The following is a 24645-nucleotide window of genomic DNA, read 5'->3' as shown; positions in this document are numbered from 1 at the left end:
ACTAATTAGCAACAATATACTGAAAAAAGGATATAAAATAATAAACGAAAACAAAGTATAAAGTCGTTATAAATAACCTGACGGTAAAATGAAAGATTAAAAACAAAACTCGTACGTACCCTCGGTCGCAACCACATTCAAATCCACTCATCGTGTCATGGCATCTTCCCGGCTTGCACAACTGCGGCATAATATCGCACTCATTGATCGGTTTCGTCTCATTTGTGACCGGATTATAATATAATCCAGGTTTAGTTCCGCACAGAGCCATGTGTTCCTGAGAAGATGGTTCTGGACAAGCGTCACAGGGAGCTCCCCAAGCTTTGCCAACAGAACAACAGCAGACCAGCTTGGTTTGCGGAACTCCAATTGGGTTGGAACAACGCTCTCTGTCTTCGTCCCAGTCGAGATAGCATTGCCGTTGCCGTACATCCACGCATTCCTCTGAAAGAAACAAAACATCATCAGTAGAAGTAAATCTAGAGAGACCTGGATCTCTTATTACTAATTCAGCATTTGTTTAGCTCATTTTCTTATAATTCAAATCAATAAATTCGGAATGACGCTTTCGTAGATCTAAACTAAACTCTTCATTGGAAATATTCAGTTGGGTATTTTTCCTCAGCTTCCAGTTTTCTTAGGTAATAGTTATATAGTTACTTACTATTGTTAGGCATAGCCACATATCCTTCAGGGCATAAACAGACGTACGACCCGGCCATGTTCCTGCAGATACCAGGGCCACATATGTTAGGAGTAGCGCATTCGTCAATGTCCACACATCGTTGTTCATCTTCAGTGAGTTGCCAACCATCACCACAAGTACAAACGAAGGAGCCGAAAGTATTTGTGCAAGTTCCATGTTCGCAGAGAGCTGGGTGTTGGGCGCATTCATCGATATCCGCCAGGGTTACTACGTATGATGGCTAAAAAGAAAAACAATACAAGTTCAATGGTACATCTTATTAAACGGAGAATTTCTATACCTAAAAGACAAATAAATAAAATAATGTAAGAAAATGAATACTAACCGGTTCCAAAACAGGTTGGTATCCAGGTCCTCCAGGGCAGAGCTGTCTGTATGCTTCAGATCCAGGCTCGGGACAAAGATCGCAGTAGTTACCCCATGCAGCACCTGATACAAAACATATCAATACTTCAAAAACACAAGAAAATACAAGACACACTAATAATAGTTTGACTCATTAGATAATGATGTCAAGAAAAATTATGAATCATAAAATCATTCGATGATCATAGTAATTCAGGTCATTAATCTCCACAATAAGTGTCACTAGTAAATTAAAAAAATATATCAGTCTACTTACCAACAGAACAGCAGCAAGCAGCCATTGTACCGTCTTCAGAGAGCTCGTCTCCATCTCGACACCTCTCCGTGCCCGACCTCAAATCCACTTTGCCGTAGCATTGAGCTTTCCTGGAGTCTGAGATACATCGAGGATCTTAAATTACTTGTATACTTTGGAAAAATATAGATATTAGTGGATCTAGTAGTCTACCTTGAGTAACTCCGTTAGCGAACACCAATTAATTACTATACACAGTTGCTTTTGTACTCCATTTTGTTTACAATAGTCTCGAATCGAATCTTAGGAAAATCTAAAATTCGATTTCAAAAAGTGCCTGTCAAAATCTAATTTCTGAATAAATGCTTTGATTAAAGAAGATATACCATAGCAAGCAGTGCCCTCAGAGACCAGATCGTAGTTGGGCGGACAGCGGCAGATGTAGGAACCCTGAGTGTTGACGCACTCCCCGTACTGGCAAGACTGCGGCGACTTGCACTCATCCACGTCCGTGCAGTTGAAGCCCGGCATTACTAGAAAAGAATTAAGAATCTATAAACCACCAGGTTCAACAAATATAGTGCATTTCAGTATTTAATTGTGTTAAAACTTGAATTTCAAATGTAGTAAAATGCAATATTTTCTTTGATAGCTAATTTATATTGTATAATGATGATATAAAAATAAAAGGTAAAATCAGTAATGATGATGAAATAATTTTGGAATAATTTCTCACAATCATCAACGCTGTCAGATTGGTAACCCTTGTCGCAGAGACACTTGAACATGCCGTAAGTGTTGACGCAGCGACCGAACACACACACGTTGTGGAACGTCGCACACTCGTCCATATCTGTAACAAACAGGATAAAATTTACCGACAATCAGATTATATAATGCAGAAATTAAATGAACAATCTTCTGAAATATACAATTACATAAAAGAATAGACTTTTTAAAAATCAGCTAAATTTCTTCTTGAAGTTACATGTTTCTTGTAATAAGTTTAAAAAAACTTTACTTTTTTTGCAGATCAGTACCTTGAAGCATTTTTTTTGAAAAACTCATTGTACTCCCATAGTTTTATGGGATCTAATATTGATTGAAGACTTGAATAAAATCTGACACCAGTGTTAACAACAACGCACCCGAAAAAAGGAAGATACTGTTTTCAAAAATACACTTACCGAGACAAGAGCGTCCATCGTTAGACTTGGTGAAGCCTACATCACAGTCACACTCGTACCCGCCGGGCGTGTTGATGCAGTGGCCGTTCTCACACAAAGTAGGATCGTTGGCGCATTCGTCGATGTCAACACACGAGTAGCTGGTAGCAAGGGAATTATTGTTTAGAAAAAAAAAACCTTGCAATAATTATAAATAAATCACTTTCATGCACAGCGCTGCGCTGACTGGCAGGGTCGCCATGTAATAATATCTAATATAATATCTCCTGAAGCTACTTCTACACTACATGACAACAAAACCGTCAATGTTAAATCCACTCATTTCTCTTTTTATTAACTTAATTTAATAAAATGTAATATCAATTAAAATTTTAATTTAGACCTCCTTGTTGCTGACCTCCTTGTCCTTACTTTAAAATAAAGCTAATCTAATTTTTTTCAATCGAAAATTACGGAAACTAAAATTGAATACTTCTCATCAATCAGACACACAAGGCACAAAATTAGAATAAATTATACGTATGTTACCCGTCTCCCTTATATCCTGTGTCGCATAGACACATGAAAGATCCATCAGTGTTCCTACAGGTCGCCCTCGGGTGACACCCGCCATTATTGGTCAGACATTCGTCCACGTCCTCACACTCGGAGCCGTCGCCGCGCCAGCCGTCTCTGCAGCGGCATTGGAACGACCCCTGGAGGACAAATACACGATTTTAATGCATTTTTCATTGAGATAAATAAAAGCAGTCATACATGCTGCGGAATTAATATATTCACGTCGGCATTATAACATAGACAATTTTTTTTTAATTGCTTTGTCTTCTAGTAGTCCCATAAAAATACCCCATAATTATTTTTCTTCTACGTACAGAAATAGTACATCTCCTACTTACAATTTTGTTATATGTACATATAATAGATATATACGAGTAGATAAGTAGCACCCTTGTACTCATTTCTATCATATAATCTACAAGTTTAATGTGTATCGAAATTGGCAAATAAATAATAAATAAGTCTCACAGGTAAGTTGATGCAGTCAGCAGCAGGATGGCAGTCGCAGGTGCCCAGTTCGCACTCGTCGTCATCCGTGCACGCGGGGCCCTGCTCCGGCTTCACGCTGTACCCGTCCGGGCACATGCACACGAAGCTACCAATCGTGTTGTGGCACTCCCCGGCGCCGCACAAGTCCGGTATCTGACATTGAGAAGCAAAAGTTGCGAATATAAGTACCGGATAATAAATCCTAACGAATATTATAAATACGAAAGTAAGTTTGTTCCTTTGTTACCACTTCACGCTCTATCTATATTCAATCAATGTTCTTGAAATTTTGCAAACATATAATTTTAAGTACCTATGAAGAAGGACATAGGGTATGATTCATTCCGAAAAAACAACTGTTCCCGTGGCATATTATCGCGGGCGAAGCCGCGAGCAAAAGCTAGTAGGTAAACAATAAGTGTATTTGTTTCAGATCACCATAGTAACCACATTTTGTTCCACTCATCGTCATCTTTCATATCTGAAAAATTCGGACGAAAATTTGTTAAGATCGTCTTACCACATTGGTAAGCCGATCTTAGAAGTAAATTAGATTAAGAAAATTAGATTAATATAATCAAATGAGAGAGAGACAGAGACAGCACTCACATCGGCACACTCGTCGACGTCCTGGCACGTAGGCTTGCCGCCGTCGGAGGGCAGCAGCCCGTCGCCGCACGTGCAGCGGTACGAGCCGGGCGTGTTGCGGCACTCGCCGCCGCCGCACACGCGCGCGCCGCCCGCGCACTCGTCCACGTCGCGGCACGTGCGCCCGTCCGCGCGCAAGTGCCAGCCGTCTCTGGTGATAGTACAATATCGATTCATTACAATGATCGTTTAGGTTTTATTGATGATTTTCTATTTTAAATAAAAACACAAGTAAGTTAATGTATCTATGTTTGCTTCCTTGTGTTTTTCCTCATTTGACGAGTCACGATTTTCTCTGTTTATTGGCAATTTTCTCTCACGGAATTCCCTTGGGTTTTTGCCAATATTCTCTCACGGGAATAGAAAGAATTATATACATTTCATTCACATGACTGTTATTTCAATAGACGGATTAAAATTATACCCTGATTTATATGCTTTTAGTTTTTATTATGAACCGAAACTATAATCAATCACGAGCGCTATATCATCTTCTAAATAGAAAACAATCATATTCAGGATATCACGTTAAAAATTTTTCATTGACACGAAACATTTTGAATTACTTTATTAAAAATACACTTATTTTGAAGCTCAGGCTCCAAAATACGCACCTGCAAGTGCAGTGATAAGATCCAGGTGTGTTGATGCACTCGTGCTGGCATCTGGTGGAGTCCTCGGAACACTCGTCGATGTCCTCACAGTGGGACTTCACCGTGGACTGCGCGTAACCTTCGTCGCACACGCATTGGTACGTGCCCATCAGGTTCTCACAGGCGCCGTTGCTGCAAATACCTGGAATTGTTGTAAATTTTGTACAGTTCCTGAAGATTACTAATTGATTAAACGACCTTCGTGGCGTAGACCACTAAGCCACGACCGTCCGCTAACTGGAGGTGCTAGGTTCGATTTCTATCACGGGCAAAAATATTTGTACTTGTTGTTAATAATTAAGATAGCTATCGAACAAACATAGTATGATTTAGTATGGAGCGTTTGGACGAGTCCAAAAATATGTGATTTTATTTTTGTCATATCTTTGAAAGCATTGTCATTATCACAGTATTTTTTCATTGGTGTTATGTATCTGATTAATATTTACCACTTGTAATAGAGCACTCGTCCACATCCTTGCAAGAGAGCCTGTCAGGCGCCAGCTCCATGCCAGCTCCACATTCACAGCGGAAGGACCCGGGAGTGTTGACACAGCGGCCGCCGCGACACAGGCTTGGGGTTTCTTCACATTCGTCGATGTCTGGAAATACAAGTGGCTGTTTATACGCTTTTCACTCTTTCTGATGTCGACAAAAATGACACGCGAGCTAACTGACAACTAACTACATGATAATTAAACAAGTTTCTTTTGGCATTTCTTCTCAGCAATGGTCGTTCTGACGAGAAAACGTGCCTGTAAAGTTGTTATTTCTGAATAAATTTGTTGATTTTGACTCTGAGGATGACCAAAGACCATGTGAAATGAAAAAAGTAGTAAGAATGTGGATGCTGGGCTCTGACGCTTTGTAGAAAAGAGATATAGTGACAGAAGATGCAATACTCACCGACACAGACTTTGGAGAGCTCGCTGGACTTGTGTCCGGGGTGGCAGTGGCACGTGAAGCTGCCCTCCGTGTTGCGACACTCGCCCGAGCCGCACACGTCATCGATTATTTCGCACTCGTTCACGTCCACGCACGAGTGGTTTTTGGGTCCCTTGACACAAAAAACAAGATATAAATCTTATCGATCATATTAGGAAACGATAAGATGATGAATTTTAGTAATGGTGTAGCGGTATTATCAAAAACGAACTTTATAAATCTAGTATCAACTCTAGTTTACTATTGTAGAACAAAGATACGAGTAAAGAGTCTTGAAAACTTTAACAGGTGTAGACTAGGGTAATCGATAAGAATAATTATGTGTCATCTGATTTTGGAGTTTTTGAGCTCTGTTAGACTAACAAAGTTTTTGAGAACCTGTTAGATCTACCTTTTCGTATCCTCTATAACAATCACATGTGAATGATCCCATTAGGTTCCTGCAGCGGCCGTGACCACAAAGACCAGGGAAAGCTGAGCACTCGTTCACATCCACGTGACCTGGTATGAAGTTGCCGTCCACTGAATTCCAAAAGCTGAAAATAAAAGTTATACAAAGAGAATATAATGCAAACCATAAAAAAAAAATATCAAGGAATATAATTGAAGGACTTCTACAATGTTGTCTCTTTGAATGTTGTCTTACCTGTCATTCATATTTCCACCTCCTGGTCTGTGAGGATACCCATCAATAGACGTCGGAGGGAACTCCAGGTCTTTAAAGAGGTCTGTCATGTTGTCGTTCTTGCCGTAGGGTCTGCTGTCGCCAGGACCTGACGGACCTAGCACGGTGTCTGTGTTCATGCATAGATTTCGATACGAGTCCGTTCCTGTAATAGAACAATATTTTTTAGATATACAATTTAAAGGTTTTCTTTGAATTCAATAACATTTTACTGCACAAAAAGGTTTACCATAAAATATTACAACTAGACTTAGCTCAGTAGAATGCTTGCTAAGTATTTTGATCTATAATTGACAGATTTAATTTCTCAATCTATTCAATTATTTAAATTCTACATTAAACAGCACATATTGTCTCAGGGAATTGTGTCTAACAATATTACCTTTCTTAGGACAAGGTTCACAGCGGCTATCTCCCCAGGCTTTGCCCAGCGCTGAACAGCAGCAGACAGTCTTGTGTACTTCTCTGAGAGGGTTCACACAGCGACCGCCGATGTAATCTGTGTAGCAGTACTCAACTCGTGTGTCCATGCAGCGGTTACCTGGAAATTGGTTAAACTGTATAACAGACTGTACTGATACTGAACTGTATATCTGAGGCAAAAATCAATTCAAAAAATGCTACGGTATTAGGATTCAATTTTTAATTTAATTGCATACAAAATCTTAAACAACCTCCTACAACTTAAAATCGTATTTAAAGTTATACATCAAGCTGATTAAGCTCTATAGGATCCTTCTAACAAGAAAACATGAGAAACTAAGAGTTTCATTAGTCAGCATCAGTTATACTATACTTACCAGTAGAATCAAGGGTCAGTCCATGTGGGCACTCGCAGTGGTAGGAGCCGTCAGTGTTGACACACTTCCCGCCGATACAGAGGTCGGGGTCCAGCTTGCATTCGTCCACATCGCGGCAGGTTGCTCCATCAAACTGTGGAATTCACTAAAATCTTAGCTTTTTCAATTGACCCACTAAACGTTAAAATTGCAAAACACCTACGACAAAACCAACATAATCTTTATTAACTGACTTAAAAAAAGGGAAGTGGTTACCGATGTGTAACGGGTATACGGGATCGCACTTCGAACCATTGGCTTTTTAGTAATGTAAAAGTATAATTATTTAATCTATCTACTACTTTATCTTTCTACTATTGTCGAAAATCGCCGTCATTGAAATCGATAAGAAGGAATCGATATGCCATATTAAATTTTTTTACATTAATGAGCATACCTTAGCGAATCCCTTCTCGCACGGGCAGTGCTCAGGCTCGCAGGTCTCGCAGGGCGACCCCCACGCCAGCCCCACGCTGCAGCAGCACTCCTGGCGCAGCAGCGGCAGCGGAGACGCCGCCTCACACTGACCATCCACCACTCGACGCCAACAGGACCCGCGACGATTGTCTGATCATTATAGGTAGAGGACGTATATAGGATGTGGGACATTGTGTGATATGTATGGTCCTGATTTTTTTCCTTTCAAAATCTAATATGTCTGAGTACACACATATATTACATATTGATGTATTATTATTTTGGTGTTTTAATAATTTCTAAAAGATTTAGCAATCTACTGAGCGTTTTAAAATTATACTTACCAAGACAGTGTTGCGCCGTCGCGTCCAATACGAATCCATGTTCACACTCGCATTCATAACTTCCATGAGTGTTGATACAACGTCCGTTGTCGCAGGGGTTGGTCAGCTCTACAACACAACACATCGATATAACAACAGAAAATTAGATTTGTGAGAAGGTGCCGAGTTGGCTTGCAAGATGTTCGCTTTTATTGGTATCTTTCCAATCTAACAGCTTCAGCTGCAATATCTTAGTAACAACTTAAAAGAAGCAAACAGTTATCATTAGATATTGGTTGTTAAAAATTTGGAAAATACTATTATGCCTCCGACTTTTTAATAACAATATTCCCTTATTATTATTATTACTCTACTTCCTTCTTCACGTTTCTCTTGTTCTAATTAATTTAGTAACCAAACCAGATCGTAAATTTTTCCATGTTACTAAGATTAAGTTTAAATTAATCAATTAGCTATTAATGAACTGCAAGCAATGCTGTGATCGATTGCATGAGCTGTGATTTAAAATCGATATTTTAATAACATTACTGATGTTGTAAAGTTGTTGGAGAGATGAAAGAATATGGAAGTCACGCCAAAGCTCGATGTTAGCGTCGTTTGGCTGAAATTGGTTCACATTGGTCTACCTGTCAAGTGGAGTGATGTTAGTGCAAATGACAGCTTGACAGTATCAGCAAGAGGAAAATTTCTCTCTTTTTAACCTAAAGGATCAGTAGTTTCATCGATTTGTACTTATTATGTAGCCGCATTAAAATGCTTATCATTATGATTTCTTATGTGAATCATACCGATTTCTATTGCTAGTACCACAATGTATCATTCTTAAGCTTACTTGTTTATGAGGACTAAGGTTTATTGACCTAAGAGATGCCCATTTCCTCAAATTATGTTATTCGCTACATAGGAGAAGGAAAAAATAATTAGAAGAAAATTACGTGTACAACTCCCAATAGCAAGTCACCAATGCGAACCATACTTTTGAATGCCAAATGATTGTCAGCGTTTGGATGCTCTTTCATCAAAGGTTGTAACCTGCAGTGCCGGGGTACATGGGGGGGATGTCGCCCCGGTCATAATCCCTGACGATGAAAATAACCTCACCCTCACACTCGTCTATGTCTCGGCAGATCTGTTCGTCGGGCTCGAACCTGGTGCCGGGCGGACAGACGCACGTGAAGCTGCCCATCGTGTTGCGGCACTGGCCGCCCGTGCAGTGCTGTCAGAGGAAATTAATTAAACTAAGTAATCTGGATGTTTTGACTGAACAACACACAAAATTATATTATAACAAATTTATCAAACATTTAAATAAATATATATCCAACAATTTTCTAAAATAATTTAACGCCAAGGTTAAATTTAACAATGCTCATGCTGTCATTGTCCAAAGATACCTGTCTGTATGGAAGCTGTATTTATTCATTAACAATAAGTTCTGTTTGCAAGCTGACATAATTGAGAAAAACTCATGACCTTATAATTTAACGCCGTACTATATTATTGAAGTGGTGTCAGAATCATGATAAACTCACAACCTTTAAATATTATGATTAATTAAATTATGATTAAAGAATAGCTTACCGACTGATACATGTCGCACTCATCGATATCCCTACAAATATTGTCTCCATCGGAATGGTAACCAGGGTCGCAGATACATTTGTACCCGGGTTCGAGGTTCTCGCAAGTTCCATGTTGGCAAATGCCGGGGATCATAGTACATTCATTGATGTCTGCCCCACCGTTGTCTTTGCTGGGACCAGATGGACATAGGACTTCGTATTCTTTGGTTCCGTGTCTTGGACACTCTTTGCATGAAACTCCCCAACCTAAATGGAGGCCTGTAATATTAAAAAATATATTAGTATCTCTGAAGAGTTTGTAATAATTAGTTATGAAGAAGAGTAGTGTAAAATACGTACCTTTACTAGAGCTACAGCAACATTGAGATCTCGTAACTGGGGTAGAACCAGGTCCAGAACAATGACCATCTTCATATTTTTCGTAGCACAAATCTTGAATCTCATCTGCAAGAGACGAAAATATGTATTCATTCAAACTTATGTCTACTCTGTTTTAATACTTTTACTACTTAAGTATAATATTACTGTTCTTTTTGACCCAATGGTTAACTAATGTTAGATAATGTTTTAGTAATAAATTGTATATTTTGCAATAAAGTTTGAATAAACATAAATAATAGACTAGTTAGTCAAAATAATTTCAGAAAATTCACAATCTCCGGCCTTTGGCCGCAACGATCTCCAACTTACCAAGACAAGTCCTGCCATCATTACTAAGCGTGAAGCCCGCGCTGCACTCGCACTTGAAGGAGCCGGGCGTGTTGTGGCAGCGGCCGTTCCTGCAGAGGTCGGGGTGCTCGGCGCACTCGTCCACGTCGACGCACGCGCCGCGCTCGGGCGTCGGCCGGTAGCCCGCTTCGCACACGCATTGGAACGAACCTTCGTTGTTTACGCAACGACCGCCCTGACATAGGAGATCAGGTTTTGATTAATCAAACGGAACATCAAATAGAAATGTGGAAATATTTGCTTGAGCAAGAAACAAAAATTGATTCCATTTCCTTAACGTTGGAAAAATAGACGTTTTGTCGAACGATGAACACAAATATATAAATTGTAAAGACAAATTGAATAGGTAAACCTCTTTACATGCCAATGTACATTGAATACTTCCAAGTGATTTGAGTTGTGATACACCTAACGTTACAATTTTTTTTTATATAATCTAGATGATACACTAATTATAGCACATCTGAAAAGTAGTAGACCTTAAAACATTTTATTTCTTACCTTGCACAAGCTTCTATCTGAACACTCGTCGATATCCACACAGTATCCTCCAGCGGTAGTCTCGAATCCCACATCGCACTGACATTCGTAAGAACCTGGCGTATTCCTGCAGTGACCGTGTCGACACACATTGGGGTTGTCGCGACACTCATCCACGTCCTGACACGCGTTGCCGGTGTGAGTGGACTCGAAGCCAGGGTTACACACGCATTCGTATCTAGGGTAAAATATAGTATTTTTGAAAACTTCAATGTAAATAGTGAAGGTATAGAACTCTACTAATCGACAAATTCATGATATCTATCTCTACATAGTGTAAAATTCAAATTAATCCTTTCTGCTATTGTCTGTCTGTGTGTCTGCGAAATTATCTTTAGTGGATTTTGTTATGTTATAGAAAATAGTCACGTACCTGTTACCATAACTTTTACATTCGCCGTTGGTGCACATGCCTCCGTGGGTCATCTCGCATTCGTTTTGGTCGCTGCAACGTTGACCTCCTTCCACGGGGTCGTATCCAGGTGGGCATCTAAGCAAAACGGATATAAAGCTAGACATGAGATTATCCATAGGAAGTATGTATTCTTCAAGGACTATGATGATGACATAAAGATTAATAAACATGAAAGAGATTATATACCCTTCATGGGATAAGTTCTCCGTTGCTATTAAGGTTTCTCTTCAATTTCTGTAATTTTCCTTGTACCTATTTTTTTATGAGCAATACAGTTATTTCAGACAAACACTTACTTGCATTCGAAAGAGCCGGGCGTGTTAACACAATGTCCACCTTTGCAATATTCGAGTGCGCACTCGTCAATGTCGATACAGCTCGGGTTGCCATCATTCTCTGTCTTCTCAGCGCCAGGCCAGCAGTTGCATTCGTATCTGAAAATTATAAATTATTTATCACTTTAGCACAATTAGAGATTTTAAAGAAATCTTTCATCTAAATGACGTCATCAACAGTTAAGTACTCACACTAAACATAAAAATACCATTTGTACTAAACTCAACTAAATATTGAATGGAGATGATTAAATGAGGATCAATATAATAGAAAATTATGTGAAGAAGTAGAAGAACTTCTTTGAACATTTCATCAATACACGGATAGTGTAAAATGAAATAGCAAGCCACAGAACACAATGGTAAGAACAAAAATACTGTATCGACGTCAATTAAAAATCAGAAAAATAAAAATGCTAACTCACCCAATATCTTTATCGACACAGTCTCCAAGGTTACAAATTCCACTTCTCAACATACACTCGTTGATTTTAGCCAATTTCGGTGGCGGCTGCTCCCCTCCAGTCAAATCGTCGTAGTCTAAACCACCACCGCCAGTTCCACCTCCACCGCCACCGTTGGTTTGATTGCGCTTCCAAATATTAGGAATGATGCCGCCGCCGCACAAATGTGACCATTCAGCTGGGGAAAGAAATGGTATTTTTACTTCTTGGAAGTTTAACACATAATCCGGGCATATTTGGTAACATATTTCCTTTCAGTTTCTCCACCACTTGTTCGAATTTCTTCTTCTTACAGTCGTGTTTATGGTCGTTAATTGGAATGAAACACTCACAACGACTTTCTTGGCAATATTAATAAAATGGTTGTCCCTTTCACACCTCCACCTTGCATCGTATTATTATTGCTGAAAGTGGTGATCCTTATGTGACACCTCCCTATGCACTGTATTCCAATATTTGGATCTATGATCGATACTCGAAAGGCGTCGCTGACTTTGATCTACAGAGACGAGCGAATCTGGTCGGACCATCACATACTAGATGATAAATTATCAATTGGAGTGAAATTTCCTCACAATGTTTTCCTGCACCGGATTATGGTGGCTAGATGATAATAATATACTCACTGGACCCTCTGGGAGGGCAAGGAGTGCACATGTCTCCCCAGGCTCGGCCCATGTTGTATCCGCAGCAGCAGTCGCGGTTGGAGAGCGGCATCGTCAGGGCGTCGGCACACTCGCCGGTCTCGCTGAGGTATGAGTAGCACGTGCGGACTCTGCCATCTGCAAAATAATTAGACCGATCATGTTATTGTACCTTTCACCAAAATTACTTTGTCGACAGATTCGATTCTTTCGATTTCTCAAATAAAAAAAAACATGACGTATTCAAAAATAAGATGTCGTTTCGTATTTTATTTTAGAAATAATGATAAAAGTAAATTACTGGTTGTATTATAAATCGCTTTTAATATGAAAAGTTTCTATTTCTTACCAATACAGAATTTCTTATCTGGACTCGGAATAAAATGTGGATCACAGTGGCAGTAATAATCACCATCAGTGTTCACACATTTTCCATTCTGTAACAAATTTTATATTAGTACACAGTTTTCTTAGTTTAAACTCCACTCTCGACTCCATAGAACTTCAAGTCCATTTTTTTTTAATGATGTATCATTCTATTGCAGATAGGTAATAATAATGTAATTAATAATTTTCAATCAATGACATTTGTCTAAACAAAATCGTTAAATTTTATTAAGTTGAATTTACTGCGGTTCCTCAAGGACGTATCCTTGGACCCATACGTATTTTTTATAACCAACATTAGCTTACCGGACAAATGTCGGGATCCTCACACTCGTCGACATCTTCGCAGTTATTAGAGATGTGATGTCTCCTCTGTCCAGGGGGACACTCGCAGGAGAAGGAGCCGATGGAGTTGACGCACCGGCCTCCTGAACACAGACCGGGCACGGCGGCGCATTCGTCGATATCCTGCAAACAAGTTATATTAGAATATCTTCATATATTGTTTATTATAATTTTACGACTGAATAATCTAGAGAGAGGGAACATTATTAGAATACGTTACATTTTTGTTTAAACAAAGCTTACACAGTATGTTAGCATTAAACTAGGGACCAAAAATGATAATGCTTTGAATGTTGAAGTGAATCTTAACAAAACTGAAACATATATTGATGGAGTAAAATGTTGTAATGACAATTGTGACAATAAAATAGAACAACTAGTTACAAAAATACCTGACACTCCTTGGTAGCCAGATTCCTTATATGTCCCACAGGGCAGTCCAGCTCCCCACATCGTTCGCACGGATGGCCCCAAGCAACGCCCACGGTCGCACAACAAAGCCCTTTAGTACACATCACTCCTTCTAAAGCACCGGTGCAAAGAGCTCCTCGCGTGTCGGTGTAACATGGTCCTGGAGAAGTTTTTGTATATTGACATAGTTAATTTTTACGTATAAACTAATAAAAAAATGTAATTGATTGATAAAATCCTATAATTTGCTTGAATTGGTAGCTGTTACATGATTTACAATCAATAGTTACAATAAAGAAAATTATTACTGGAGTTTTAAATGTGTGACTGGATTTTGACTATTTTGCTACTGAAAGATGTGGTGCTACTACTAGACGTAGTTTAATTCGCGTATAATGTTTAAAAAATCCTACGTTATGTTTTATGATTGATGAAAATGTTATTTTGAAATTTTCTACATTTGAATGATTGTTCCTCATCATGCCTCATCTCATCACTCATCGTTCCTGTCTCTAAAACCATCCAGTGGCAGCATCAAAAGAAGATTCAACATTTTAATTAATATATAGGTAAACATAAAAGCCGGTTTTAACTACACACACGTACACTTCATTTCCGACTATGCAAGCTAATAAAAAAGGTGTTACTTATGCCCAACTAGTCTTAACAGTGATTCAGGTCCTAACGTTACATTTTTATTTACAACTGCAACAAGCAGAGGACAAGACGAGGAATATCATGCGCCAGCGCAACGAGTGAAAAGAAATTGTTTGCTACACAAAATTTACCAGTTCGTCGATCGATTTCGCAGCGGGTACCAGACAGACCGTGGAAGCAGACGCAGCGGTCCGGAGCGATACACCGTCCGCCGTGGAGGCATGGCTCGCGACAGATTGCTGGAAGAGAGAATCACTGTATTGTATAGCGTTTGTTTATTTCTAAGCTTTGTTCTTTAAAACGTTCGTTCCATATTAGACAATTTATTAACAAAGTTTTATACATATAAAACAGTGTATTACGCTGTGCGAAGTCGGGTCGTTGATATACTTTTAAGCTATTCCAGGTTGTATGCTGTCAGAGTACCTAAAAATTCATCCAAATCAATCTTATAGTTAGTAGCAAAGGAACTAAGTAGATATATATTAGAAGTACTCACGTTCAGTACAGAACTCCCCGCTCCAGCCAGGTGCGCAGGCGCAGGTTCCGTTGGTGCAAGTCCCACCATTCATACAGATGCGACGACACCCACCGCGCGTTCGGGCATCTGTAATAATTATAATGTATTTTGGAAACATATTTGGATGTGAAAGTCTGTCTGTCACACTTTCGGGGCTAAACCGCTATAAGCCAATTTTAATGACATTCAGAATAGATACTATCCAAATATATATACGTGTGTATGTGTATAGATAATCTCCCTAAGTAAAAGTACTGCGAGCGACGCTGCGGGCAACAGCTAGTATCGCAAAGAAGTAAAATAGCTTTAGTTATCTAAATCCGTTGATCGACTTTTAAGGTCTTTTTAGAGGTAATTTATATTGCAATTCACATTTTAAAAGATTTTTTTGCAATAGTAACAGGTTTCGGTATCTAGATAATTATTTGTTTCATTGTATTTATGGTTTGCCATAGTAATTCATTTTTGATTTGACAATATTAATCAAATTAATTATTACGTACCTATCTATACATAAATATATCTAATAAATCTTGAATAATACTACTTTTACACAACAACAACCAAGTTAAAATAAAATGTTTAAATCGATTTTTCTGTACCTGTCAGTTTTACTTATTTTTCGATCTTGAAGGTTTATTAGTGGCCAGTATTTCTCCATTATGAAAAAAGACCTGTAGGCCTACCATCAACATTTACAGAACGATTCCAATGCAACTGAGTTCAATTTAAGAACCTAAAATGAATCGCATTCATACAAAAAAATAAGTCGATGGTACGAATTTGCGATGCAGTTCAGTGGTAATCAGTGGTAAGCCCCCTGTAATCTTTTTTTTTTTTTTCAAATCGACAAAACATTATTTTTGAATATTTGCACTTACAATATAAGGCCAGTGTTTTTTTAATCCTAACTAATATTATTAATGCGAATGTAAGTTTGTTACCACACACACATATCTACTCAACAAATGTTCTTGAAATTTTGCGTACCTACTTCTAATTTGAAGTATGAAAAATGACATAGGGTACCTTTCATCCCGGAACAATAATTGTTCACGTGGAAAATTTCCGCAGGCAAAAGCTAATACTGACAGAAAGATCAACGTTCTCCTAAACAAGCTTCAATTAATCCTTAGACAACAACAACAACTTAAAACGTTAATCCTACACTAGATCCAGCTAATTGGCGCTATAAGCCACGAATACCAGAGCAATGAGATGCACCGACTGCATAATGCAATGCACCCACTCTGCTCCACCTGCACCTTATTACGTGCTAATGTGAACTTGTGAAAAGTGTGCTTGTTGGCTCCTATTTTATCCTCACGTCTTCCCGGTTGCACTCGCGGCTATGACACCGTGAAGCCCAAATTCAGCGTAAAAATGAACATACAATTCAGATACTTTTTTCTAACGTCAAAACCAAGAAATGTGCTATGAGAATAATAAAATAGTGAATTACGTAATTAATAAAACTGATCTGTTAAAGTGACATTTAATTATTGCGTTTAGTTATTTAAATATCTTTTTCTTTTATGTAGCTCTCAGGTCCCACTGCTGGGCAACAGCCAAAACAAAGAGAGCCTTGTTTCCAACCACTTCCATTCCTCGCCAGTTGTTGCCATTCCTTATCGAAGGCCGACAGTTCGTCGGACCATCGCACCTTCGGCTTGCCTTGCGATCTTTTCCCATCAGTCGGGAACCAAGTAGTCACTCTTGTGGCCCATCATTCCGGCGCCATGCGGCTTGCATGACCCGCCCAATCCCACTTCAGTTTCCAGACTTCCTACCGACGTCAATTATTTGCGTGATGGAGCGTAAGGTGGTATTTCGAACGCGATTCATTCTCTTTATACCTAATACTCCATTCATGGCTCTTTGGAGCCATAAATATCTTTATGTATTTATTATTTTACGTAGTCAATTGTACAATTTTGGTTGATACATCATATAAATATAGTATTTAGATATCCTTGTCATCCAATAAGATCGATCACTCACTCATATAAGGGTATCCATTGGGGTTACAACTGGGAGCCTCAACGCCTCCTGGACACCGACACATGTTGGGGCCTATACAGGCCCCTGGAGACCCGCAGTCCGTCCGGCAAAGTGCTGGAATTCAAAATAATGTTAAAAAAAAAAATAAAGTTAAAAAAACTGACCTTTTTTTATTCTTATCGATCCTGTCTATGACTATGATGGATTTCTTTGAATTTTTTTTTTCACATTATTTATTCACATTTAAATATATATATATAATAATAAAATATATAATATAGGCAACAATATATAGTGGTACCTAGATGGGTGAAATATTAACTTGTAAAGTGTAAAAGGTGATGAAGACAGGACGCTCCCTGTGTTGTTCTATCATAGAAAAGAGTGACAAAAAAAAAATAAATAAATAAATAATAAATATATTAGGACAAATCACACAGATTGAGCTAGCCCCAAAGTAAGTTCGAGACTTGTGTTATGGGATACTAACTCAACGATACTATATTTTATAACAAATACATATATAGATAAACATCCAAGACCCGGGACAGTCAGAAAAAGATCATTTTCCATCATGACCCGACCGGGGATCGAACCCGGGACCTCTCGGTTCAGTGGCAAGAACTTTACCACTGCACCACCGAGGTCGTCAATTACTTTTTTAATGATGTGGTAAACATTGAAAAACAATTATGAATATTGATAATGTTAAATTATTTATAAATTGATATGAAACAGTAAATGAAATTGCCTTTTTTTGTAACCAGTTTATGACAAGCAACTGCTTGTCATAAACTGGTTACAAAAAACTTTCGTAACTAGGAAAACGGACCAAAGGCATAAATCCGGTAAAACCTTAGAGCGAAACAGAAAGTCGGACAGGTATTTGGGACTTGAACCCACAAAAACCACACGGTGCCAACTAGTACCGCAACACGACGATATTTTTGAAATTATGGATATACTTACGAACAACGCATAGTAGAGAGTTCGGCCTTGACGTCCACCCTGGACAGCAATGCGTACTGTTGCGGGATCGACACACGTGTGGACTGGAACAGAGATTGTACTAGGTTAAACAAACTACTTATTGTCAGGAATTTATTGCGAACTTCTGTCCACAATAATATTAGGTTGCACACATCGACTGACCATATACGCGATAAAAATACAGGTAATGATTTTCGCGATGATAATTTAAGGCTTGACGTTAAGACTTGACGTTTAGAAATAATATCCAAACTTATATTTTCACCATATTATCCAACCCTAAAAGAGTTTTACAAAAATAGCTCAACCAAACTTGATCTCGTGTCTTTGAAAAAAACCATTAATATATTTAGCAGCCATTACATCATTTTCATCATGGATGTAATGGCCACAGCAATTTCTGACATAAAGGACGAAGCGATTCGCAACGCTTCTTCATACGAACTAATTCTCAGGTCAGAGGGCGCACTGTATCAGCTGTCCTTAGACTTTGAACCAAAATCCTTATTTTAAGACCTTGTAACAGTAATGCAGTTGCAGTTAAGAACGTCATGATTGTATATAAATTATTTAAGTTTACAACAATCTAAATAGTTTAATACTCCGAATTTATTGGTCATTGCTATTTTGAAAACTAAAACTACTACTTCGTAAAAACACTAGTAATGAGTTGAGTTTCATAAAAGATAAAACAACACCACAGACCTTTCTTTTATTTCGATAGAACGTAGATGTAGATATATTTAATAATTAATATACGGATCAGTCACTCTCTATCAATGATCATCTGAAGACATTGAAACAATACACAATTTGGCTTCTGCAGAGTAACGTGCATAATGACGTCAAATTTATACTATTATAATAATACCTATATTACTATATCAAGAAGCTACAATCTACTAGTTGAACATATGGATACCATTGCATATCCCATCCTTGACCAGCTTCTTTAACACGCGTGCTAATCGCATCTTCCACCGACCTTGCTTCACCCAGTGAACCCGTTCCGCTCCCGTCTACTCCCAAACTTATAAGCGTGAAATTCACCCACGCGTGGACACCCACGGCCACTACTATGACTGGCTCGGGTTACTGTATTGCTTGACAGATATTTCCTAGTTGATGGAATGTCCGAAATTGTATCTCAATTTTGGCATTAGCAACAACTATGTGTAAATAATGTATACTGATTGCAAACAATGTAAGTATGACAGTTTAAGCACTTTTTAAATTCCCAGATAGATGTTCTTGATGAGACATTTAATTTAATGTTTTAGAAACTTTTTAGGTATTCAAAATTCGAGAAAATAATTGGGATTTACTAACATTGCTCCGAGCTAACACTGACTGAGCGGAAGAACATTGGCCAAAATTTTTTACGTTATTTATTAAAAGATCTTGAAATATTTGAACTCGACAAAACTTTTCCACCTACTACAAACATGCGTTCATTAAAGCCAACCACAGCAGCAGACCTATTGTCAAAACTCAGGCCTTACCATCGCATGACATGTTCGTTAGCTCCTCCATAGAAATCAAACAGATTGGTTACAATGAAGATGATTCACAATAGAGAGAATGTTTGCCTTCAAAAAGTCTGTAATTGAGGAATGTAACACCAATTTAATTAAACAAACAGCAAGAGTCAACGAACGATATAAATTAACGTGACGTCAAAGTACACAGAATGTGTGGAACGACAGGTAAACAGAGACGCAATGATGGGATCAATGATGCCTTTGAACTTTTGTTTGATCAAAAATTTGTCGTTACATGTCACGTTGCTAAATATTGAATTCAATTCTACTTTGATATCTTGAGTTCAATAAATATAACAAACTAGATATACGAATAGTTATTTTAACATGAAGTTAATATTAATAACTATTTTATTTATTATTAATTTAATTTGGAATCGTTTATTTTTTTTTTTAATTGGAATAATTTCAGTTTCAAACTATATCTGCTGCAGACCTTTAAATATAGGCCCTTATGGGCCTAATTGCCCCATAAGAAATACTGTATTATGAGAGAGAGTAATTTTGGCATGATAGGGACCAATACTGTTGTATTGATTGTTCCGAAATGATAGTAGTTTGTAACTTTCTAAAAAACCTATAAGTATTATAGTAGTATAGATTAGACGTACTATGGTAAATATAGTAAATACATGTAAAGGCTTAATTTCTGAATAAATGCTTTGACTTTATAAAGCAAAAAATACAATGTACCGAAGCAATATCGCGGGATTCATCGCACGTGGTAGATCAACAATCACATTGGCGACATTCTTCCACTTAACTGCATGACTCAATGTCCAGTCGACGTGAAAGCTATTTTAATTCCAATCTTGCCCATCAGTTTTTGCACTACTGGTATTGTAGACTTTTAAGCTCGTACATACGTATGTACGTAAGAAAAAATGTCACCAGAAATACAGATTTTTAATAGTGATTATATAACTACCACAAACGTTAACTTATTGCACTATTACAGAACTCATTTCTTCCCTATATATCTCTTTTAGTATACCTGCTAGGAGAATACGGATCTTTTGGATTCTTTTCGTTTTAGAGAATGTCTGAAATTTCATCACAATTATAATTGTTTTAACCCTTGAAGGGGGCAGAAGGGGCAAACCAAAGAAATGCTGGCTTGATGTCGTAAATGATGATATGCGCGTCAATGATCTGACAAAGACCGTTCGAAGTGGATGAGAAAAAGTAGCAAAGCGGACCTTGAGCTCCGACGCTCAACGGCTCAAAAAAAAAGATAAGAGAGACGAACGTCTCTCTAAACGAATGTCGACATAAATCTGAACATCTGTCCAGATATACTCTGATGTTCCAACCAAGAAACCTTACGCCTTCCGAGTAGCCTCTTTGTACATACAACTGAGTGTTAACATGATAACTTACCCAACAAATTGTGAAATAGCTCTGTCGTCTCGCATCCGAGGCCAGTGTCTGGTCCGGGGCGTGCTGGCGCGGTAGTAAGGGTCTCCTGACACCGCAGCCACGGCCAACGTCAGCAGCAGCCATCGCAATATCATCTTGGAACCATCACCCTTAAAACGAATATACCTGTGTTATTTATTATTTTGTTAACAATAACATTACACCAACATATTATGATTTTAGTGTAATTGTAAATCAAAACTATTTAGATATACTAATAAAGGCTGATAAACACAAGTTTTACCTACATAAAAAAGATTTGATAACTTTAATTAAAAAAGTACTCTTCTTTATCTAGAAGTGCATTGTTTTGGTGCGCGAGGTCATAACCAAAAGCGATGTGACCCAGTTTTATTATCATCTTTGTAAATAGTGAATCCACGAGATTTCGAATTTGTTATGCAGTAGAGTTTGTATATTTATCGTAGTGTTGTAGCCAGCATCAATGACAGTTCATATATCTCTTTGGTGGCTTACAAAAAATTCTTCCTATATCTATATCACGAAAACCAACTATTACAACGACTAAAATTTACCTTATAAAACCCATAAAATATTGTCTTATGGACAAATTTTGTAATGCCTTATCCGGATTGAAGTAATTACAGAAAACCTCCGTATTGTCAAATATTAAATCAAACTCTCTGTAGTAACGTCTTCTGAGAAACAAAATCTTGATTAGCGATGTAATAGATCTGCCTCTATTGTCCTGATCTTATGTTGAACCCAGCTACATGCGGTCAAGGAATCTATGCTAAATGATAACTGCGGCCGACGACCGTCCAACGCACCCTACATATATTTTGCAGTTATATCTGGAGAATCTAACATATTATGTGATTTATAAAGTCATTCTGATTTAGGGCATCCTATGGCCTTTTGGTGGCTAATGAGGAGGTAAATATTAGGTCAGGTTTGGTACTTTTTAGGTAAGGTTCGTTACTGCAGCCATTTTGACTATTTAACTAAACAACTGCAACGAATGATCGTTGTAATTGTTGCAAAATGAGTTTTCAGATTAAATATTTACCCGTCAGTTAGCGAAATCCTGCTAGATTGAGACTTTATATCCGATCTAAACTATTTACTTTTGGTTTTAAAACTAACGATAACTCTTTGACTAAATAATCATTACTAAACTACTTACTTTGCGTTTAAGAATAATATCTGAGACAATAAGAAAAGAAAACTATTTCAGAATAAATTCGTGTAAGCTCTTACTTGCATTCACTCAAAACATTTACACAAGTACAAAATAAAAATTAGGAACAAATGAGGAATAACGATAGTGGTAATCGTTTCTTACAAAGTTATTAAATAATTTACTTGCCCCTTTTGGACACGGAAATTAAAGGGCCAAGTACTAGATCGATAACACTAATCAAAATATGACTTTGTTTACAAAAGCAACCATATGAATGAAACTCCTGACACAGATCCTGTATCTGGCCAATGATCGTTCAGACCGATCAATCAGGCGTGAGTCATGCGCCCACGCATATGACCGCATCTCCTAGCGTAGCTGATACTGAATTGTGGGATATTACTAAATTGTTTCGCGTTTTAATTAAGTTCTATAACAATTATTTGATAAAAACTAACGCCTTGCCAACTTATATCTTTATTGCGAAAACAACAAAAACACTTTTAAGTCCGATAGCTACGAGTATCACATTTTTTTTACATAATTGATGAATGATTGACAATGATATCTGATAACTGTAACTTTAGTAGTTCCTGTAATAATCGATGTTATCCTAAACAATAAATTAATAATGGCTTTTAAAATCTAGTAATCATATATGACAAGGCGTCTCAATCTTCAATGCCTTCATTAAATATCGATAATCAAATTCTGATGACACAAAAACGGACCGATCCTGGACACTGGTTGGTTATGAATGCTCCTAACGAGCTCTCCCCAAACACTGATCTATGTAGCCTGTTAAAAATGCTTTGATAGACGAAGTACTTGAAGGACTAGGTGCCTACTTGATCATAAATGTTGCCACACTTTCTTTTATAAGTCAATTTGTGTCAACAAAACATAGTAATCTAATTTTAGAGATGGCTCAAATGAAGATACTGCATCAAAGTTTCTAAAGATTTCAGAGAATCAGCTGATTTTTAAAGAAATATGTATAGGGACAAATCAGAGACACAGATTATGTTAGGCAATCGATTGGAGCGTGAACACATTTTTTCGCATTTAACTCTTTATTAATTGTAAAAATTATTCACGTTTTTCGTGTTAGCGGCATACACGCTGGGCTTACAACTTTTAGTAATCCAGTAATAAATAACGCCATAAATAAATCTAAATAGATTTATTGGAACACTAAATCTCTCTATTTACTGCAGTTGTTGTAAAGTTTGCCGTCGTTCTGATTTTTAATTGCTATTTTTATGTTGTTTAGGCAATCGCCCATGTACCGAGAGCGTTCTATATTTTTTTAAATCATTTCATTAGACATGCAGAATCCAAACAAATTCGTGGTTTCAAATATTGTGAGTACATTTCCGTTCTTTGTTAGTTTTTCACAAAACATACGTCCAAAGTATGTTTGTTTATTTGTCCTACTTTCACATCAAAATGGTGAATTGGATTACGGTGATTTTTGGTGTGAAGCTAGTGAGTGACACAGGCTGCTTTACCGCAGACAGAGGCCGGAAGGAAATTTCTATTATAATATAAATCATATTCATTCCCAAACAGGGTTGACATCAGGCATGCTGTTCTAAAACCACAGCCGAATATTCAACATTCCGAAAATAATTCGCAAAATGTACAATGCAATGTTCGTACACAGGCAGAAGAATAGGAAGCAGCAATAGCACATGCCTTACTCGGACGAATACTAAATGATGAGGTTATTTATGATATAGAATCAAAAAAATCATGACGCTATGTAGTCCTAACTACTAAGAAACAAGTTTTTAATGGTCAGTCAGTGGCACTATTTGCCTGCGTTCCTATTATTACGGCGATGGAAGCGCGTACCCCGTGGGGTTACAAAATGATACAGAAAGATATCTTGTTATAAGTACACGAGTAAGATCAAATTTGAGACCTTTAATGAAAATGCAAATCAAGATTATTAAAAATCAAATAAAACACACATGACAAAATCTATATATGGAAATAAGAACAAAGTACATCATAATAACAAGATGTAATCGAATGGATTAACATCAAATTGTTGAAAATGATGATTCACATAACATCAACTTTAAAACATTGAAATATGCAATAGGCTAATGTCTCAGTTCACCTATTTGTTTAAACTTATGTAAGATCTGCTTTAGTTAGCAGAAATTTATCTATGATTCACTTTTTAGATGTGGTTTGCACTGCGTTATGGAGTTTGTGCAAAATGTTGCACTATCCTGTGGTTGGTCAGAGTTATAATTCAGATCGTAACATAACGTGTCACTTCTGTAACCCTGTAATTTTTGATATCACTGCTCAATCCTGCACAACAATAGTTCGGAGTGAAAATACTGCATTATAACTTGTTACTTCTATAACGCTGTGATTTGTGACATCACTGGTCGTTGACAGATCACTTTGTTGACCACTTGAGAGATACGA

At 37.7% G+C, this 24645-nt stretch overlaps 1 protein-coding gene across 3 annotated transcripts in view; it reads right to left on the bottom strand.

Annotated features, from left to right (window-relative positions):
* The window catches only part of LOC128675740 (fibrillin-2-like), a 46580-nt gene that overhangs the window by 10789 nt on the left and 11146 nt on the right, over nucleotides 1-24645 (bottom strand). For 2 of the 3 annotated variants that reach the window (XM_053755343.2, XM_053755342.1), the window contains exons 2-37: nucleotides 21015-21163; nucleotides 18073-18155; nucleotides 17104-17217; nucleotides 15082-15189; nucleotides 14714-14821; nucleotides 13907-14085; nucleotides 13476-13637; nucleotides 13132-13219; nucleotides 12765-12920; nucleotides 12100-12316; nucleotides 11636-11773; nucleotides 11298-11414; nucleotides 10886-11102; nucleotides 10346-10559; nucleotides 9995-10099; nucleotides 9654-9913; nucleotides 9105-9288; nucleotides 8073-8180; nucleotides 7709-7878; nucleotides 7273-7405; nucleotides 6855-7013; nucleotides 6434-6617; nucleotides 6179-6323; nucleotides 5749-5899; nucleotides 5292-5444; nucleotides 4804-4984; nucleotides 4151-4340; nucleotides 3521-3694; nucleotides 3023-3189; nucleotides 2495-2634; nucleotides 2044-2160; nucleotides 1694-1840; nucleotides 1329-1445; nucleotides 1032-1135; nucleotides 665-926; nucleotides 120-444 (exon numbers count right to left, since the gene is read on the bottom strand). In XM_053755343.2, coding sequence (XP_053611318.1) covers nucleotides 120-444; nucleotides 665-926; nucleotides 1032-1135; nucleotides 1329-1445; nucleotides 1694-1840; nucleotides 2044-2160; nucleotides 2495-2634; nucleotides 3023-3189; nucleotides 3521-3694; nucleotides 4151-4340; nucleotides 4804-4984; nucleotides 5292-5444; nucleotides 5749-5899; nucleotides 6179-6323; nucleotides 6434-6617; nucleotides 6855-7013; nucleotides 7273-7405; nucleotides 7709-7878; nucleotides 8073-8180; nucleotides 9105-9288; nucleotides 9654-9913; nucleotides 9995-10099; nucleotides 10346-10559; nucleotides 10886-11102; nucleotides 11298-11414; nucleotides 11636-11773; nucleotides 12100-12316; nucleotides 12765-12920; nucleotides 13132-13219; nucleotides 13476-13637; nucleotides 13907-14085; nucleotides 14714-14821; nucleotides 15082-15189; nucleotides 17104-17217; nucleotides 18073-18155; nucleotides 21015-21163 — 5726 coding nt within the window. The remainder of the gene's footprint in view (nucleotides 1-119; nucleotides 445-664; nucleotides 927-1031; nucleotides 1136-1328; nucleotides 1446-1693; nucleotides 1841-2043; nucleotides 2161-2494; nucleotides 2635-3022; nucleotides 3190-3520; nucleotides 3695-4150; nucleotides 4341-4803; nucleotides 4985-5291; nucleotides 5445-5748; nucleotides 5900-6178; nucleotides 6324-6433; nucleotides 6618-6854; nucleotides 7014-7272; nucleotides 7406-7708; nucleotides 7879-8072; nucleotides 8181-9104; nucleotides 9289-9653; nucleotides 9914-9994; nucleotides 10100-10345; nucleotides 10560-10885; nucleotides 11103-11297; nucleotides 11415-11635; nucleotides 11774-12099; nucleotides 12317-12764; nucleotides 12921-13131; nucleotides 13220-13475; nucleotides 13638-13906; nucleotides 14086-14713; nucleotides 14822-15081; nucleotides 15190-17103; nucleotides 17218-18072; nucleotides 18156-21014; nucleotides 21164-24645) is intronic. The other variant, XM_053755346.1, reaches the window with a different exon arrangement.

This window comes from Plodia interpunctella, chromosome 15, assembly GCF_027563975.2.
Source record: "Plodia interpunctella isolate USDA-ARS_2022_Savannah chromosome 15, ilPloInte3.2, whole genome shotgun sequence".
In the NCBI taxonomy this organism is placed as follows: domain Eukaryota; kingdom Metazoa; phylum Arthropoda; class Insecta; order Lepidoptera; family Pyralidae; genus Plodia; species Plodia interpunctella.
This window is presented reverse-complemented; position numbering and strand designations above follow the sequence as displayed.